General features: G+C 38.3%; 1 protein-coding gene across 1 annotated transcript; it reads right to left on the bottom strand.

Moving 5' to 3' along the window:
- Positions 1-3,400: 3,400 nt before the first annotated feature.
- LOC143564167 (WRKY transcription factor 72A-like) lies at positions 3,401-5,944 on the bottom strand. The gene is made up of 4 exons (XM_077051527.1): positions 5,789-5,944; positions 4,735-5,232; positions 4,513-4,626; positions 3,401-4,230 (listed from the first exon to the last, which is right to left on the bottom strand). Exons 1-4 carry the CDS (start codon positions 5,942-5,944, stop codon positions 3,583-3,585), a joined length of 1,416 nt encoding a protein of 471 aa, XP_076907642.1. The 3' UTR covers positions 3,401-3,582.
- Positions 5,945-21,295: the final 15,351 nt, after the last annotated feature.

The following is a 21,295-nucleotide window of genomic DNA, read 5'->3' on the forward strand; positions in this document are numbered from 1 at the left end:
GTTTTCGGAATATCATCTTTATGAATGCGTAGTTAATGATAACTCAAATGGAGAGCGATCTTTGAGAAACAAGCGGCACCTTGAAGTTGGTCGAAGAGGTCATCGATACGAGGTAAGGGATAACAGTTTTTGATAGTGAGGTTATTAAGCTCATGATAGTCGAAGCACATACGAAACGATCCATCTTTCTTTTTCATGAACATAACGGGTGCGCCCAATGGCGATGAACCAGGGTGAATGAAGCCTTTATCTAAGTTCTTGAAGTTGGTTTGAGAGTTCTTATATCTCAGAGGGTGAGAGGCGGTATGGGGATTTGGCCACGTGAGTTGATCCAGGCAAAAGATCGATAGGAAATTCGACTTGACGTATGGGAGGGAGACCAGATATGTCATCGGGAAAGACGTCAAGAAAATCACAGATGACCGGAATGCCTTGAAGTTTCTTCTCTTCATCGCTTTTCGTTACTACTTGGGTCAAGAAAGCCAGGTACTTCTTGCAAGTACTTTTGGGCTTGGAAGCATGACATAATGTTATGTTTTGAGAGGGGATTTTCACCGTAAATACTTAGGGTTTGACTATTCGTGAGAGGGATCTGAAGAAGTTGTCGAAGTAAACCATTTTGGCACGTTGCAAGGAGAGCCAATCCATGCCTACTATTACATCAAAGCTACCTATTTACATAGGTGCCACATCCGACTCTATGGGCCTAGGCATGTGACTAGAATTGGTACTTGTTTGTAAATATGTCAGAGTATAGATTGAAAAATGAAAGTCTTTTCATTTAAATAATATTATATTCATAATGTCGTGAATTAAATACTCGATAAAGTTTAACAAGATGATATCTGATAAAACCATAATTTACATCTTTTACATTAATCAAGAAATTTGAGCCATCAGATCTTCTAATGGCTAGGACCACCATCCTTTATCTCTATTCCTCATTACCTATAAAGCAGCTTATAAAATACGTTAGCAACACATGTTGGTGAACATGCTGATGCTAAAACAATTTTATTTAAGCTTTTAGTTGATACTCAAAACAATCAGCGACTCGGTAGACTGGCTTACTAATTATATGCACATAGTCAAGTCCACACAACCCTATAGACTGGTTCATTGAGACGGGGACATGATGCTAAACGTGGAAGGGTATGCCTACCTTTGCCCAAATAAGTATGGATCCATACATAGTTGGGCCTAGCTTGAATGCTAACAAATGCTAAAGTTTTAAGGATCTGCAATCCCATGCAAACTTTTGTATAAATGGCTCGTTTGTATTTATGCTTATACAAAGATTTGACGTATTCACCTTTGTTTATGTTCATCAGTGCAATGCTGATGTATGCTTGTGCTATAAACTCCTATACTCTGGCACTCGTTCATCACTAGTTCTCAAGTTGTAACACTTTTCACTTAATAATATTTCTAAGGCAGCGGCATAGTTTCCCAGCCGAGGTTTTTTTTGGAGATCCTCATCAGGATCAAGGGTTTTCCTCGCTATATCCTGAGCCATTTACTGCTTTATCACACACTACTAGCAATATACTGAAAATCATGCTAGCTCACTTGCAAAGTTTGATTACTAAATTGATTAGGTAATTTTTTTTTACCAAAACATGAGCCTAGTTATTTCCTCGGTTATCTTAAGACCCGACCCATCATGGTAAAGGAAATAATCAATTTAAATCATTTATACAAACCTTTAGTTCATACTTGAAACAATCAGCGGCCCTCTAGACCGGCGTACCAATTATATTACATAGTCTGGCCCTCACAGCTCTATAGACTGGCTTAATGAGATGGGAACATGGTACTAAGTGTGGTGGGGTATGCCAACCCTAAGCCCACATATAAAAGGATCCAGACATAAGCATAACTAATCTGATGCTAGTAGATACTAAAGTTTTAGGGTTCTGTAATACCATGCAAACTTTTGTATAAATGAGTTGTTTGTATTCATGCTTATAAATAGACTAGACGTATTCACCTTTGTTATGATCAGTACTTCCATTGATTTATGCTTGTGAGTTATCTAGACCTATAGTAAGAGATAAGCTTGTATAAATATCTAGATCAACGATCTAGCTTCAGACCTTTAGTCTATTTTGCATATCATTAATTTTGATAAACCATTTGTTTGAATAAAACATGTAGACCTTTAGTTTTTCTGTTTATTTACCGATTATATGCTATGTTTCTTCTTCATGAAGAAACAAATATGTGAGGTTTCTTCTTCAAGAATAAACGTCAATTTGACTATGTCGATTGTATTCAAACTTTGTGTTTCATAGTCATAAATAAACATTATTTTAACTATAACCTTTGTATATGAAAAACTATGTTACACTTAATTTTGATCAAGGTTTAGGCTATACTCCCAACTAGGGTCTAAGCCATATTAATAAAATAACTTAAGAGGAACTCTTACTTTACACGGATACTTAGAGTTGGCACATCAACGGACACTTTATGTACCATGCCCCCCTCTACACAGCTCACAAATGTCTACCTTAGCTTTTATTTCTTTCATCTATCTGGTTAAGTTTTCTAGAAGCTAAACTAGTATCCGGTGTAACCTGGTGCACACCTCGAACGAATGAGGGTGTACTAGTGGCAGGAGTAGAATTCCTATTGAGTGGACTTTACGCATGTTCAAACTAGGCAAAACTCTCTAAAAGATCATTACACTCGGTGGCGCTCGTCTTCTCCATAAGATGACCTCCTGCTGACGTATCGAATCGGGCTTTAGTTTCCTAGTTGAGCCCATTATAGAATTTTTCAAGGAGGGCCCATGGAGTGAGACCATGCTGGGAGCATCGAGATAGGAAATTTTGGAATCGCTCCCATGCTTGGTAACAGGGCTCGTCTGGCTCCACATGGAAAGAGTGAATCATGTCACGAAGGCGGGATGTTTAGAAATGTGGTTCGAAGAGCCTCACAAGTGGTGAATGTGCTGGCCGATTGCAAGTCGAGCCAAGAGGCGGCCTGTCCAACGAGTGAGAATGTGTTTAGAATGCGGGTGAGGGGGGAAATGTGTGCGGGTGTGTCTTCGTCCTCAAGCCCATGAAATTGATAGCCCTGGGTGATGTCATGATGCACAATGGGATTTGCCATGAGTTTGGGTTAACGCATATGTACATATGGCACATAACATATGCGGCCCGTATACATATACAGGTGCATATGTTATGCGCTATTCTTCATAGATTTTGCCAATGAGGTTTCTTCAAAGAAAGGGGCACCTTTGTAATCTGGTATCTAGATGAAAGATGAGGAGATAATGCTTTGATTTGAAGGCCAGTTTTAATCTCATTTATCTTCATGAAAAGTTCACACGGTTTTCATATAAATAATCGTGTTACATCGTAATAAGGTTAGAATCCATGGACTCCGAAATTTTTTGTGTAACATTTCACATTAATTTGTCATATTTAAACCAAATGTATGACTTGTACATTATGATAGGCTTATTATAAGATATACATGTTATAGATATTCATGAAAAAAAAAGAGAAACTAACAGCAGTGGAAACAAAACTGTGTTCACTTCAAAATTACAATGAAAATGTTAAAGTCTTATTATATCACGGGCCCACCTCCGACATTTGTGACAAGTGACTTAAATGAAGCTGCTAATGCTGATTGGAAAGACGGATTTGAGGTTAGAGCTTTTGTTGCAGTTGCAATTGTGCTTGTTGAATGCTGCTGTGAAGCAGAACTAGAATTAGTTTTGAAATTATTATGTGATGGTGTTTGTTTTGTATGATACGAAAAGGGTATAGTATTCTTGTAGTTGGATTCAATAGACGAATAAAGAGTTGATGAGGGAGAAGAAAAGTTTAGGCATGTGGAAGATGAAAATCTTGGTGCCATAAAGTTTGATGAATTTGTCCTATTGAAATGAGGATTTGATGTGAGATCAAGGGTGATAGTTGGGTGTGATTGATATGTAGATATTGTGGTTTTCGGTAGGAAAAATTGGTATTGAGGTGCTATTGAATTGTAACCAATTCTATGGTGGCTTGAGAAGGTGGTGGTGGAGGTAGTGGTGGCGCCGCCGGCAGTGGTGGTGAAACCTGGTTCTGAGGTTGATGAGGGGGATGCTAACATTGAGGCGGCAGCTGAAGTGGTGGAAGCCATTGCCGTTGCTGATGCTGAAAGTGGGTGGTTATGAGTTCCTTCATAGGTGGTGATCAGGACAGACCTGTCATCGGCACATCTTTGCACCTAAATAATCATTTGACTTAGTTAGAAGAAAACAAATTTAATTTTTTTGAAAAATTCTTTATGGTACTTGAATCTAAACTTATAGTCAATTATTTCCTGCGTTGAACATTGAAATTCAGTAACTTCTAGTGTAAGACTAGAGGCGGGTAAATGGTCATACTCTTTAGGTTATATGCTTAATAAATCTTATCTTTTGAAAGAAAATGATTTGCTAGATTTACAACTTACCAGGATTCTCTTTCTTTCAAGAAAAGCAGCCAGCAAGAAGAAACTAAGACTTACATGTTTTCTGACTGGGCAAGATGGTGACAATGTGCATCGATAATAAGCTCGAGGACATGGATTCCCTTTCGCTATTTTCTGCCCATATTTCCTCCATTGACATCCATCATTCATCTGTAATATAATTTGTTATAATACTTCAAAAGTCAGGTTCTTTCTACAAATCCTATCTTAGCAAGTATCATTTACATAAAACGTGTTCAACTAGATAAAAATTATTACCGTTTGAGTGTCACACACAACTTTTACAGAAACCCTAGCTTTTTTCAAGGGAAGCTGATCCAAAAGCTCATTATCATCACTTCTATCAGTTTTCAAATCATGAACAGGTAGTTCCAAGGTTTGTGTTCTTTCATCCTTCGTATTGTTGATGTCAACTCTAGTTGGAGTCCTGTCAAATTCACAGCTCAACCCTAGTTTCAATTCTTGATCATCATCATCAATGTCTAGTTTGCTTTTGCTGAAGCAGTTCACCTTCTTTGGACTAATACTCTTATGTTTATAAGTTGAAAGGCTTAGAGAAACTAGTTCATTTCCGTCATCTTCTAGATCAGGAGACAGTTTTTCTAAACTTTTAGTAACTTCTGGTTGAAAAAAGTCATTAAATTGCATTTGCAAAGATTTGTAATCCTTCAAAACCCTAGATAATTTATGTTTCAACTTCTGGTTTTCTTCTCTAACTTGACCCATCTCATCTTTAGCTGATGAAACCAGAACAGTCTGAAGGATTATGAACACACGATTAGTTTTTCATGTCAAACTTTACATGAAACTTGAAAACCAAAGACTCGTGAAAGTTAGCTCAATCGGTGGCGGACTCAGAAATATCTTTCTAGATCACATAATAAAAAAAGATAGGACCAAACTAAATTTTCAAAACATAAGGAAAAGTACGTCAATCATCATTAAAATGCATAATAGAAATTAGAGTCAGCTCTGAGTTTTGAGCTCGATCATAATCACGCAGGCTGCGCACATTAATGTTTACAAGATATACGAGTGATTGATATATCCTAATACTCGTATGTATCGTTCAAAACATTTATGCAGTTCTTTAGTTACGATGATTGGTTTTCTCATGGTGACATTTAATTGTATGCGTACCTGCTTGGTCAGATCTTCTCCAATAGACAAAGAAGAATCAACATCTTTCTTGTTACTCTTCATTTCCTGCTTAACATATGCAAAATAACATTCAAAATTCATGAACAAACAGATCACATTTATAGAAAATAATTCACAGATCAACAAATTAAAAACTAGCTGGAAAATGGACCTGTAGGGTTTGATCATCTTGAAACTGATTGATATTCTTTATTTTTTGCTCTTCTTCAACTTTAAAAAAACTGAGCATAGGTTTCTCCATGTTCAAGCTAGCTTCAATGGAATTACTTGTTCTTTTGACATCTTTGTAGCAAATAGCAAAATGCATTACTTATAATATGATGCTTGAGAATATCACCAACTCGATTTGACCAAAAAACTAAGTAAAATTATTTTCTATTAAGCAGACTGGTATATGATATATGCATGTTTCTTCAAACAAGTGAATTTATTGTTTATTTAACGAGGTTTGTTAAAAGCATATAAATATAATAAGTACAACATTGATTATTTTATTACTAAATCAAAATGACCCACAAAACTTCAAATCTATGAATGTGGTTCCTCAAAAGGCGTCACAGTTTCCAACTTTTTTATTTCTTCTTTTCCATTGTGTTTAGATCGTGTAACGTAGATCTTAAATTCGTAATACATGTAAATAGTTGTTTAAACAATGGGAAAAGAATCATCTTATTTATTTATTGTAGATAGATTTGTAGTTTAAGTAAATGTGAAACTATTTTGTAACTATTTCTATAATTTAATCAATTATTAGACATGATAAATTACATAATTATTTGAGGGAACAAATGAGGTAAATTTGATGGAATTAATACGTTTGTGTTTAATTGATTTATATATAAAGTTAGTGGTAGAGATGAAAAAATACCAGAACCCGGAATCGGAACCGAAAAAATACCCGGAACCGGTTTTTATAATACCCAGGTTTTTAATACCCGAACCCGTAACCGGCCCTACCCGTAGGGTATGGATATGGTGTAGGTCCTCTAGATGGATCAATCCATGTTGTTGGTTAGCGGTAATCACCAACGATACTCGGATCTCGGATCTTAGTTTGTTATTTTAGAAGAGAGAATATGAAGAGAAGTGGGTGAGAGAAAGTTTATTTCCCAAAAAGTTGTATTGTGAAAGAGTTAAGAGTTTTTTGGAGAAATGGTTAAGTGGCCCTTTTATAGGGTCCCCATTTTTCCAATACTTACAAAATAAACGTACAAAATAAACATACCGAGTACGTAATACATCGACTAAAAGCAAACTAGAATGACATACACAATCCTAAAAACAATATAGAATATTGGCCCTACAATCTCCCTCTAGGATTGAGTATGTCAAGGAACCTTCGTCAAGTTCTTTGCTTCGTCTTTATTTCTTGAAACTTAGTACTTATCTTGATTCAATACTTGTCTTGATCCAGGATCTTGAACCAGATTGGATCTTAAACAGTTCTTTATTTTAATGTCTTGTAGACTTGAATTTCAATCTTATTTTCTGGGAAGGATCGGCAACAGCAAATTTTAGAAACATCAGATGCGGGAGGCTCGACATCTAATTTCTTTTGTTGACTTTCTTGTGCCGACTGGTTTCTTTCCTTGTCTTCAGATGTAATCAGTTCCTTTTTAGGTTCAACCCTCAACTTTCACGTTCTCGTTTTCTTTTAAGCACTTCAGCATCTGCAACTCCAAGCAGACTTGATCTTGATCTACCTGTCCATGTATAACTGCACAAACCTTAGAACGATAAGATTCGTTCACATACCCTCTCGAGGGTCAAAGAAGAACTCGTTCACAGACCCTCCCAATTTCAGTCCCTCAACTTGTAAGTGATTTGTTTAAGTCACAGGTTTCCAACAAACTTTGCATGAACGACCATGACAACAAAACACATGATTTTGAATGAAACAAAATTTAACAAAATATGTACGAACATAAGAAAAAGTTAAAATCTTTTTGACATTTTCATATATTTTAAAAATAACGAAAATATATACATAACATTTTGAAGTTGAAACTAAAACAAAACAAAATCAAAATAAACAATAAAAGATAGGAGTAAAGATGAAATTAATATTATATATCAATAATATTTACCAATTTTAATGATTATAATATTTTTGTGAGAAAGATAACAACATGGAATCACATTGATTTGCAAAGCCCTAGATCACGTTTCCATTTTGATATTATTATGTCACAATTTCATCACCGGCTGTAGATATTGTCCGTTTGTTTAACTTGACAAGTATTTTGACGCCAAAGTGATACATTTGAAGTACAATTAGGCATGATGCTCATATGGTCCCCACTTAATCAGACATGTTACTAATTCCATTATATCTCGGGCCTACTTTGTGTTAACATATCACCGCAACTTGACTTAAACCTTTCTTATTTGATCATAGTACTCTTATTAACATACTTGCCAGTTTATACTTTATTTTGCATACTTGACTCGATCTAGAAAGATTAAAATAAAGCAGAAGATTCAGGGCCTTAACAATCAGATCTTGTATGACTACAAACAGAGAAAGTCCAAGGCTTGAATCAAAATAAATGAAGAAATAAAGCAGAAGTTAAAATTCCTAAGAATGATTCTTTTTCGAATCTTTTTCTTGATTTTTCTTTTTCTTTTCTGTTTTTCTTTTTCTTTTCTTGACTCTTTTTTTTTTCTTTTCTTGACACTTTAATTGACTCAACAGAAATTAAAAATTGACACTTATTTCATAAGACAACTGTGATCAGGTAAAGAGAGGCTTGGGTATGACATGTATAATTACATTTCTGCCTTCATGAATACGACTTCACAGAATCATGCAACCGCTTCATAATCGTATATCCACTAGTACCGGCAGGAATTTAGGTTTATATCACCCGACACTTACTTGTTTGTCAAGCTTATCTACACATCTGTGAGTGATTTTGTAGACTTTTGATATACTATTTTCATGCGCTAGGATCATTGCATATCAATGTACTATCATTTTCCAATGGTCAGATCAGTTTCTCAAAATTTGAAAATTTTAATTATCTGACTACCTCTAAGCAGGAGCTCCCTCTAAACAAGACAATTCCTTTTAGATTTTCTTAAAAGTAATATAAAATCTTTTTGGTAAATCAAATGATTTATTTTTGCTTTTCTTAAGATGAATTGAAAATCTTTTTGGTGAGTTAAACTTAATTCATTTTCTCCCTCTAAAATTGTGACATATTTGAAAAATATTTACAATTTTATATACAAAAATATAGATAGGTTGTTTTAATCAAAATCGATCATGCCGAGCGATTCGACCAAAAATTCAAATCGGGCATGATCGATGGTTTTAGTGAAAAGGTCAGCAAAGTTGTTGTTAGATGGACTATTTTAAGCAAGCATTATCACATTGTATGACAAAGTTAAAGAGATTCAAACCGAGACCCAACAGCTGATGTTGGATCCATCACTTGAGAGATGCAGTTGGACGAGGTTAGTCTGAGAAACGCCCGATAAGTTGTTGTTGAACAATTTGAACAAAGTACCGTATGAAACACTTCCCTTCCTAGAAGTTTGCCCTCCCATATCGCTTATGAAAGACTCGAATCCGCCATCGAATGGTTTAGCATCAAATAGCAAGGGTTCGTCTCCCATCATATGTCGGGTGCAATCACTATCTAAGTACCTAATATTATTGATAGTCCTCCTTGATTGACCCTGCATGCACTAAGCGTTTAAATAGACATGGGTTACCGGGATACTTTTGTCCCGGGAAGGTCAACTGTAAACCGACCAAACTTAATTTTATTTCCTAAAAACCATTTATTTCTTGGTGGTGCCCCACTTGATGAAGAGTAGTTAGTAGGAATCCAAGCAAAAACTTGTTCCTTGGTTTTAGCAATTTTGGACTTCTCTTTTCTTGATTTTGAAACTGTTTTTGGTAAATCCTCAGACTTTACAGTCTTAGGATCCTTTTTGATTTTATCCTTTTTAGTTTTCCAAAAAGATTTCTTTTTGTGTTTTACTTTATTTACTTTGGATCTCACATCCATTTCACTGGGTTCACTATCAGCTTGACCAGTTCTTGAATCAGGGCTACTAAAAGCTCCTTTTAGGGACTGACTAAGCCGCCTTTGACTATCAAGCTGCTGCTTGAACCAGTGCTTGCAATGTCTTGCAAGGTGAGAAGAGTGACCACACAAAAAACAACACTTTCTCCTAGGAGTGCCATAGAACTCATCTGATCTATTATGTGATTGGTGTAGTGGGAAAGGTGATCCTTGGAAAGGAACATGATTATAAAACACATTTGTATAATATGGATCAACAAAATTTTGTTGATAATGACCATAGTAGTTGTTAGCACAGAAGTTGTATGACTTAGGACTTCTTAATTGATTGGTTGTTTGAGAAAATGATGGTTTATTTAGTGGAACATATTTACACGAAGTAGTTGCCTTTTCATTTTCAAAAACTTTACTTTCACTTGAATTATCCTCAGTCTCACAACTTGATGATGAACAACTTGATATGTTCACCTCAACAGGCCTACTTTCATTGACACATTTTTCAACAAAAGTTTCATCACAAACGGTTCCATAATCACAACTCGTGTCTGTTTCCACCGACCCACTTTCTTCTACACAACCAGCTTCAAAAGATACATTGATGTTAGTTTTATCATATGGTAGGACTGGAGCTACAGTTTGTGAGGCAGGATGAACAAATTTCACAGGTTTTGGTATTCTACCAACCCCATATGACATTTCTTCCTCGGGAGCAGTATTATAGCTAAAGTAGGGCAAACTGGTGTAGTTGTCATTCAAAGGTGGTGGTACATTAGTATAATCATACCCCAGCCCCACTTTTACTTTAGTATTTCTCTGGGTTCCAATAAGATCATCCAATTTCTTAGATGATTTTTCAAACTTTCGACTAACTTTTCTTCTTTCTTTTTATCAGAAGCATCAAGTTTTAACTTTTCAATTTCATCTTTCAATTCAGAAATTGTGGTTTTATAATATAATACTTCATGTTTAGCTTGAAAAATTTTAAGTCTAAGATTTGCTACATCGTCATGATGAGTTTCAATCTTTTCAACGTAAATCTTGTCAGCTTTTACATACTCGGCATTTAGCTCACGAAGTTTTGAATTTTCATTCAAGACTTCATTCTGATGATATCTATAATATGTAACCTTGTTAATGCATGCCTGAGTGCATAAGTTGTGGTTTACCTCATCGCAAGGTGATGTGTCGGGAATGATAGGCAATGCATAACTGCTTTCACTTGCTGGAACACCGTGAAAATACCCCATCTAGTTTTGGGCTAAAATTGTAAATTTTAGAAGTTAAAGGGGCTAAAAGGCCAAATCTGGAAGTAGAAGGACTGAAAATGAAATTTCTGAAACTTATGCATCTTAGCGTATCGCGAAGATGCAAAGCCGAGCATCTTCGCATATCGTGAAGTTGCTGGCACACGAATCAAAGCTTATCCAGTGACGTGTCGACACGTGGCAGCACAGGATTGACATGCAAGATTGCGACGTTGTACATGCAACTTCACGTATCGCGAACCTGCATAGGCTGCATCTTCGCGATACACGAAGATGCACAACTTCGGCTATAAATAGGGCAGCTGCGGGTTCAGTCATTCTCATCCCATTTTCACACCAATGCTCACATAGTTAACATCGGGAAGTGTGCTAGGAGCTTCCGGGGTTCCGAGGTCTGTTCTCGTGAAGAAACGAGGTGTTGTTACGCTGCTAAACGAGCTGCTGATCTCATAAACGAAACACAAGCCGAAGTGCTGCTGTTTTCTTAGTCTTTGACTGCGACTAGCCGATTAAGGTAGGATTAAGGTTAAGTTGCTTTACTAGTTACTTTTGATACATAGTTATGACTTAGTTAAGGAGATAGTCGTTAAACTGTTAATATTTTCCAAGTAATGTTTTATAAAGTAAAGACGTTGCTTCCATGCGAAGTAATGTTATCAAAACTATTATTTTGACGGGCACGTAGTAACTGGAAGAGGGGTATCATTAGTAGACTCTTCTTGTCTAAGGAAAGCAATTCGTATACATCCCAATCAACCGCGAAACCCGTTTGCTTACCTGGAGAAGTTTGCCAATTTGATATCCTTTATTAGGCCAAAGCGTGCTATTCCAAACGTCATATGTAAATCCAAAGTATTTTCATAAAACGACTATAACTATACTAAGGTTAGGTCAAACCTAAGTGCCTGCTGATCAGACCTCGAGTCTGCTGAACTGAATCAGACTTTGTAAGACTCCGAATCCCGGGAATCCTATAGTTGGTAATCATATCCAAACTTCACAAAAATTTAAAACCAAACCAATTCATCTTATTAAAATCGTTTCAGAGTACTATACAGCGGAATAAGGAATATCAAATTTCTCAAAACCAGGAAAATGTGATTTTAAACCCAAGGCAAGTCATTTATTTTAAAACCTATTCAGAGTATAAATCAGCGGAAAAGTCATAATTGATCAAACAAGTTCCCAAAACCCGAGAGTTGTGCCCAAAACCAAATCTATATGTATTTAAATAAAATTGATGATGTGTTGTAAAACACTCGTATTTTCCGCACGTTTTATCTACGTATTATATTATATTTTATATGTTTTAACTCGTTTTAGATAGATTTTACGTACATTTATTAATCTTGTAGGTTTTGGGTAAAAGAAAGGAAGAAACCGGGACTTTTCGAGCATTCTACGAGCCATTTTACGCATACAAGTTCAAGACAAAGCTCAAGGCCCGACCCGTATGCCTCATGGAGGCCCAAGACCATATTATATTATATTATATTATATTATATAAAAAAATAAAACCCTGATCAGCCAAAAGAGCTGCTGATCGGAATTTCCAGCAGCCAACAGCAGCAACACGGCAGCAGCAGCAGGAAAAAGAAAAAAGAAAAAAGTGTTGTTCGGCTAGGGTTTGATCATGTGACGGCTAGGGAAGGAAGAACAAGCAAGAATCAAGCCTCGGGATCATTCACCACTGTTTTTTACAGCCGAGAGCAGCCCCGGAAACACCCTATTACATCTTTTTCATTGTTCATACACTTTTAGTTTCTTGCTTAATTGTTGAATTGTTTTGCAATTACTTGAGAGATTGAATTGTTTATGATTAGGATTGATTATTGGACAATTGTTAAGATGATTGATATGAGTTTTATGGTGTTTTTATTGAGTGTTTTCTGCTGTCCAAAAATTATGCTCGGCTAAACTTGTTAGTTCTACCTAGGAATGATGATTCTTGTTAGGTTTTGATAAGCTTGTTGGATTGTTTGATGAATAGACTTTAATTGTTATTGTAAAGTTTGATTTAGACATGAAATAGGTTGTGTTTAGTGGCTGGAAATTTTGGTAATTTATTGCATAAATCCCGTGTGTTGATTGATTAGTTTTGTATTGATTGATCGGTGCATTGTTTGATTCTAGACTTTGTGTTTAGGGTTTGTTTGCGGTAGGTACCACCGTAGGGTTTTGTTGCGTGATTATTTGATTAAAGTACAGTGGTTAAACACCTTCCTTGAGACCGAGAGGTGATAGGAATTTAGGGTTGTCTCATTGCCTTTGCATGCTAGAATAAGGATTGCGCGAGAGCGAGTTCGTTTCTTGTCAGGTTTAGGTGTTTTGAGCGACTAGTTGATCTATTTTGGTTTAAGTTGAATTGTTCCCCTATCCTTGGTTGTGTAGTATTCATTGCCATTAGGGTCGAGTGTTGGTGAGACCGAGAGGTGATCCTTCATTAGAACACGTTAGCAATTGTTTCCCGGTTTGGTCGTTTTAGGCGATTTTGAGTAGTTTAGGCTTGTTGAGTGAGACCGAGAGGTAATCCAGTGAGCCCGAGCGATCCTTAGTCGTGTCATCTTTAGGGACCGGTGTCTATATATCATTCAATCCATTAGCTTGTTAGGCCTACAATTTGATTCAGACCTAGGTAGACGTTTTCTCCATCCTAAGTTAACACAGTTAGTTCCCCGTTAAGTTTTCTATTTTTGGTAAGTTTTGTCAGTCAGTCTAGTTAGTTCAGTTAAGTATTTAAAAATCAAAAATCAATATAATTATTATTCTAAGGTAGGTCTTGTCTAGGGTTAGTGATCTTTAGCGTCTTACGTGTCCACGTGTTCGATACTCGGACTTCCTAGGTCTATACTACTTGCGATCGGTACACTTGCCGTTTGTGTGTGGTTTTAGGATTTTCGTTTTAATATTAAAGCTTAGTTGTGAGGGTCATATTTATAGGGTTATTAGACACACATCAAGTTTTTGGCGCCGTTACCGGGGACACGGTTTTAGACGTTTTGAGAGCAATCCGAGTTAGGACTTATCTTTTGTGCTACTTGTAATTATTTTTTATTTTATTTTGCTTATTTGTTAGAATAGTTTAGATAATCTTATTCCTAATTATAGTTTTTATGCGACAGACTCGATCTCGTGGACCACCCGACACAGAAGCATTCCTCGAGCCAGAGAGAGAGTTTCGCGAGAGACGTCGCACCATTTCACCGTCATCTACCTCATCATCCGTTGGTAGTTTATCCTCTTCCCCCTCGTCTTCCGACATCATCAATAGGGATAGGATCATGGGCGACAATCCACCACCGAGGAGGACAGTTGCAGACCAGGCCCGTCCGGCCAATGCTGGCGCAAGATCCAGCATCGCACCACCCGCCGTTGGTGTTAACACGAACTGGCAGATTCCTTCGATTATTCTAAACACTATTTCCCATTCTGCTCAGTTCCACGGGTTGCTTCACGAGAACCCGCACTCTCATCTCACTCGCATCGTGCGTATTTGCGACACTTTCCATCTTGCGGGCGTTTCCGAAGACGCCGTTAAGCTCCGCGTCTTTCCATTTTCTCTCGCTGATCAAGCGAGTCTGTGGCTCGAGTCCCTCCCATAGGGCTCCATAGCCACTTGGGCTGCCATGCAGACCCAATTTCTCGAGAAATACGATCCTCCGGCTAAGGCCGCTCGTTTGCGTAACCAGATACATTCTTTTCAGATGGAGGACACCGAGAGTTTTTACGAGACCTGTGAGCAATTCAAGAATCTATTAGGGTTGTGCCCGAACCACGGCTTGCAAGATTGGGCGGTCGTCGAAAAGTTCTATAATGGAGTGACATATGCGACGCAGAGTATGCTCGACATGGCGGCGGGAGGAAATCTGTTGACAACCAAGGACCCCGATGAGTGTATCGCTTTATTCAATGGGTTAGCCATGAGTGGGTACCAGAGACCACCCGCCAGAGGAGGCAAGACCGTTGTTCCATCTCACGAGGAATGCATTCGGTGGACACCACCACCGCACTGACGGCACAGGTCGAGGCGTTGGCGAAGATGGTAAAGGATATGCAGACGAAGAGCAAGTTGTGTGAGATCTGCAGAGGGGGGCATGATACCGTTCAGTGCCCAGTCAGTTCCCAAGAGGAGACCGTAGACTTCATAGGAATTCCAAACCGAAATCCAAATTCTTTCAATTCTTATAATTCAGGATGGAGGGGAAATCAGAACTCCAACTGGAGGAGCGGCAACCAACCCGGTTTTCAGCAACGCCAGAGTTTATTTCAGGATGCCGGTGAGGGAACGAGCAGTGGGGAGAGGAAGCCCAATTTGGAGGAGATGATGGCACAACAGACACAGATGTTGTCACAGCTCATGACGCATGAGGATTCCCGACACAAGGAGACGCAGGAGAAGTTTCGAGAGCACGAGCAGTTCATGAGGAATCAGGCAGCGTCGATTCAGGATCTCGAGCAGCAGATGGGGCAGATTGCCAGTCGGTTAAATGAGAGGCCGCAGGGTACGCTACCGAGTAATACCGAGCAGAACCCGAGAGGATTCGTGAAGGCTGTGACGACGAGGAGCGGTGCAGGGGCACGAGATGAGCCCATGATTCAGCAGAGATCTAGAGGAGGAGTTGTCGAGGAGCCTGCAGTCGATGGAGAGGAGCAAGTGGATGAGGAGATTCAGATGGAGTCTCCGCCAGCCCAGGTGCATCAGAGGAGCAGCCCAGGAGTTCAGCACAGGCCGAGAAACAGCAGTCACCGAGCGAACCACCGAGAGTTTACAAACCCCGACTACCATACCCCGGGAGAGTCCGTAGAGATAGAGATGAGGAGCAGAACTCCAAATTCTTTGATCTTCTGAAGCAACTTTACCTTAATATCCCATTCCTTGAGGCACTCAATCAGATGCCTAAACACGCGAAGTTCCTTAAGGATATTCTTTCGAATAAGGAGAAGTTAGCTGAGGTATCTTCCCTCCCTCTGAGTGCTAGTTGTTCTGCTATCTTACAGAGGAAGCTACCAGAGAAGAGAGCCGATCCAGGGAGTTTCACAATTCCCTGCACCTTGAGTGATGATACAATGGTTCATGCGCTGGCTGATCTTGGTGCCAGTATCAATCTCATGCCGTATTCTGTGTATCGCAAGCTGGGTTTAGGCGAACCGAGGCCTACCAAGATGAGTATCCAGCTTGCTGATCGTTCCATGAAGTATCCGCGTGGATTGTTGAGAACATGCTCATTCGCATTGGTAAGTTCATTTTCCCAGTGGACTTCGTTATTCTTGACATGAATGAGGATGATAATGTTCCACTCATTTTGGGCAGACCTTTTCTTGCCACCGCACATGCGTTGATCGACGTTCGTGATGGCAAACTGATCCTTCGAGTCGGGGATGAGAACGTCACGTTTGACGTTCGACAGTCACCTAAGCATCCCAAATCGACTGATGACTCTGTATGCTTCATTGATACGATCATGACTCACGTGGGGGAGTTTTCCAGTGACCCCGGTGGAGGCCCCGCCTCAGACACACATTTCCTAGATAGGGAGACCCCGGAGGTTGAGATTGTCACCTTGACTGAACACCCCCCTGATGCTGACATTGAATTATCTTTCTCTGATTCTGAGTTATCTACCGGAGATCATCGTGTTCATCAGTTGCTTGAGTTGGAGGAGTTACGGGGCCATACTTACGCGCATTCAGATTGTTATAAGCAGCAGGTGAAGGAACTGCAGGATCGTAAGTTAGAGGGTATTGACCAGTTTAAGTGTGGGGATATGGTCGTATGGTATAATTCCTGGTTGAGGTTATTCCCGGGAAAGTTGAGATCCCGTTGGTTAGGTCCGTTTATTATTACTGAGGTTTTCCCATATAGCACTGTTGGGATAAAGGATAAAGGCGGGACGTTTATGGTGAACGGCGATGGACTGATGCACTACATTGGCGAGCCGATGACTGATCAGACGGTCGAGGTATTCTACCTTGACCCACTCTCCGAGACGTAGACATGTAGATGCATCACTCGGGAGACTGCCCGAGTTGTAGAGTTTGTATTTTTGTTATATGTTTGTGCTATCTGTTTATTTGTTTTGTCTATTTCAGGATGTTCCAAGATGAAACCGCTCGTACTCAATCTCCATTCGAGTCGGTCGATTTAAGGGGTGTTTCATTGAAAAAAATAAAATAATAAATAAATAATAATAATAAATAAAAAATAAAAAATTATAAAAACCAAAACACAAAAATATGTTTATTTGTTTATGTTTTTGTTTTCCATTGTATACGCCGCTACATGCGAGCGAGTTTGAGATTCTGCAGGTTATATTATGCGCATGGTTGCTATGGTGGCTTTGTGGAACAGGTTCTCCCGAGGTTGCGGCCGCGAATGAAATGCTATACGGTCGTTTGGACACTACTCAGCTGTTGAAGATTCTGCACACAAACCAGGGGAGTAATCCGTTCTTTGTTTTAGTCTTGTAGACTTTATTTTTATTTTCTGTTTTATTTTTAATTCTTTTCCTTATACTCATCGAGGACGATTTCGTTCAAAGTGTGGGGATGGGGTTTATTTTACTTAGTTGTAGAAAAATTTTTGACAAAAAAAAAAAAGTTATAAAATAGTCCCTTGAAATTTGTTTTCTCTATGTTAAACAGGAGATGATGTTATTACCGAGTAGTGTTTGTTTCATAACTTCTTGGTGGGTTCAAAAATATATATATATAATAAATAAAAACAGTGCTCGTTAAACCCGCACGTAATGTATGGTAACCGAACGGTTTAGACTCAGTAATCGTGTATCGGTAGACTCAGCCTTTGAGAATGAAAGGGCGGTTTGGTTGTTGACCTAATTGAACCTTTTAAATGGCCTGACTTTAGTGGGAAACATCTTAGGGGTTTTGTTTGTTTAACTAAGCTCGTGACAGGACTGGAATGAAAAGCCGGGTCATACTCAAGCCTCGAGTCATATGATCGTCTGTATATTATTTGTATAATCTTTTGTATATGTGTCTATTCCTGGTGAAGCTCCGTACTCTGTTGCGCGGTGGCGCAGACCTGAGCCTTGATGCATTTCTGTAGTTTCGTCCAACACAGTACAAAAAAAAAATGGAAAAAGACAAAGAAAAAAAAATAGTTTAAATCAAAACCACCATGAAGGAAACTACTGTCGGTCGATCTTGACCAAGCTAGAGTCGAAATGTTTTAATCATGTGGCAAAAGGTTTAAGTCAAGTTGGGGTGGCTCGGCCCGGTAAAACCATAATGGAATTGGTGAAGTGGCAGCAAGGCTTTTAGGTGTGGGTTCCACTTACTCATACAAATTAATAGAATCGTCACACCTTATTTAACTCGGTAAGTATTAGGGGCATGGGTTTAAAGTGGACAGCAATACCGGCAATCGACCTGATCTGGCTTATTAGGTGAAAGTTGGAAGGGGTAACAGGGTACTTGTTATAATACTTTAAAAAGAAAAAATATATATTAATAATAATAGTAAATAAATAAAACCAAGAGTTGTCGGTTGAACTCGGGTATGATTTTGTGTAGTATTCTTTTTCAGGGACGAAAAAGTCTTAAGTGTGGGGATATTTGATGTGTTGTGAAACACTCGTATTTTCCGTACGTTTTATCTACGTATTATATTATATTTTATATGTTTTAACTCGTTTTAGATAGGTTTTACGTACATTTATTAATCTTGTAGGTTTTGGGTAAAAGAAAGGAAGAAACCGGGACTTTTCGAACATTATACGAGCCTTTTTACGCATACAAGTTCAAGACAAAGCCCAAGGCCCGACCCGTATGCATCATGGAGGCCCAAGACCATATTATATTATATTATATAAAAAAAATAAAACCCTAATCAGCCAAAAGAGCTGCTCATCGGAATTTCCAGCAACACAGCAGCAACAGCAGCCAACAGCAGCAACACGGCAGCAGCAGCAAGAAAAAAAAAAGAAAAAAGTGTTGTTCGGCTAGGGTTTGATCATGTGACGGCTAGGGAAGGAAGAACAAGCAAGAATCAAGCCTCGGGATCATTCACCACTGTTTTTTACAGCCGAGAGCATCCCCGGAAACACCCTATTACATCTTTTTCATTGTTCATACACTTTTAGTTTCTTCCTTAATTGTTGAATTGTTTTGCAATTACTTGAGAGATTGAATTGTTTATGATTAGGATTGATTATTGGACAATTGTTAAGATGATTGGTATGAGTTTTATGGTGTTTTTATTGAGTGTTTTCTGCTGTCCAAAAATTATGCTCGGCTAAACTTGTTAGTTCTACCTAGGAATGATGATTCTTGTTAGGTTTTGATAAGCTTGTTGGATTGTTTGATGAATAGACTTTAATTGTTATTGTAAAGTTTGATTTAGACATGAAATAGGTTGTGTTTAGTGGCTGGAAATTTTGGTAATTTATTGCATAAACCCCGTGTGTTGATTGATTAGTTTTGTATTGATTGATCGGTGCATTGTTTGATTCTAGACTTTGTGTTTAGGGTTTGTTTGCGGTAGGTACCACCGTAGGGTTTTGTTGCGTGATTATTTGATTAAAGTACAGCGGTTAAACACCTTCCTTGAGACCGAGAGGTGATAGGAATTTAGGGTTGTCTCATTGCCTTTGCATGCTAGAATAAGGATTGCGCGAGAGCGAGTTCGTTTCTTGTCAGGTTTAGGTGTTTTGAGCGACTAGTTGATCTATTTTTGTTTAAGTTGAATTGTTCCTCTATCCTTGGTTGTGTAGTATTCATTGCCATTAGGTTCGAGTGTTGGTGAGACCGAGAGGTGATCCTTCATTAGAACACGTTAGCAATTGTTTCCTGGTTTGGTCTTTTTAGGCGATTTTGAGTAGTTTAGGCTTGTTGAGTGAGACCGAGAGGTAATCCAGTGAGCCCGAGCGATCCTTAGTCGTGTCATCTTTAGGGACCGGTGTCTATATATCATTCAATCCATTAGCTTGTTAGGCCTACAATTTGATTCAGACCTAGGTAGACGTTTTCTCCATCCTAAGTTAACACAGTTAGTTCCCCGTTAAGTTTTCTATTTTTGGTAAGTTTTGTCAGTCAGTCTAGTTAGTTCAGTTAAGTATTTAAAAATCAAAAATCAATATAATTATTATTCTAAGGTAGGTCTTGTCTAGGGTTAGTGATCTTTAGCGTCTTACGTGTCCACGTGTTCGATACTCGGACTTCCTAGGTCTATACTACTTGCGATCGGTACACTTGCCGGTTGTGTGTGGTTTTAGGATTTTCGTTTTAATATTAAAGCTTAGTTGTGAGGGTCATATTTATAGGGTTATTAGACACACATCAATTGAAAAGAACAATGTTCATCAATGAAACTTTCCGACTATATATGCCTTCAACCGTCCAAGTAGTCTCGAGCACGTCCAAGCGGTAAGCATCTTCCTCTAAACCTGAAACTCACATTAACATACACACAAAGTCAACTTGAGCTGAGTGAGTTCAAGTTTTAATAATTGACATTTAAATAAATCATTCCTAGAGTATAAATATAAAAACGGGATATGGACAGTTAGGCCATAATAAACAATAAATAGTCCTACTTATATATCTATACAATTATATCCCTATGCTTAACATCCAAGTAATAACATCAAGGTCGAGCACACGTACAACCCAAACACGTAATATCCAAGTAGTAACATCAGGGTCGAGCACACGTACAACCCAAACACGTATCATTCCATCCGATGGTGATCATGCCACACGAGCCTCCCCCCTACGGGTTTTTCAGGGCCCGCTACAGGATTTAAGAACTTGAGTAGTATAGTTTGGCCCGGCCAAGATCACCATCCATCCGCATGCAAACACAAAGTAGGCATATGCAACATCCTTAGTCGATAGCGACTAATTAACATAGCCAATTATTGGCCATAAAGTAGCGCATGTATAAACATGTGTGTGTGTGTATATCATTCCAAATATATCATAATGAAAGTGAGCCTATGGTCATAAAGTAGCCCAAGTGCATACATATATAACTATCATCTCAAGTCATGCTATGATACAAGTAAGCACATATTCTTGAGCCTAAGCCATAAGTAATATATATAATCTTAAGGAATATATGTATATATAAACGAGTCTCAAATATCCTAAGTCATAGAATATAATTCACACATATTTTCATGAACCCACAAACACACACAAGGTCATGTAGTACCATCCATTTAGTTTAAACGAGTAAAATCAGGTAAAGTTGAAATATGGTGTGTATGCTAGCCCAAAACTTGAAAAGAGTAAAAAGGGGCATCATGAACTCACATGACACAAGGCACGAAATCACCACGAGCTAGAGAACCCCTAAGTATCCCCACAACTCAAACGTCTGTCGGTTTACATACA

Source organism: Bidens hawaiensis, unplaced genomic scaffold (assembly GCF_021521415.1).
Source record: "Bidens hawaiensis isolate Kalapana, Puna unplaced genomic scaffold, B.hawaiensis_p1.1 tig00021826_1, whole genome shotgun sequence".
NCBI classification, from domain to species: domain Eukaryota; kingdom Viridiplantae; phylum Streptophyta; class Magnoliopsida; order Asterales; family Asteraceae; genus Bidens; species Bidens hawaiensis.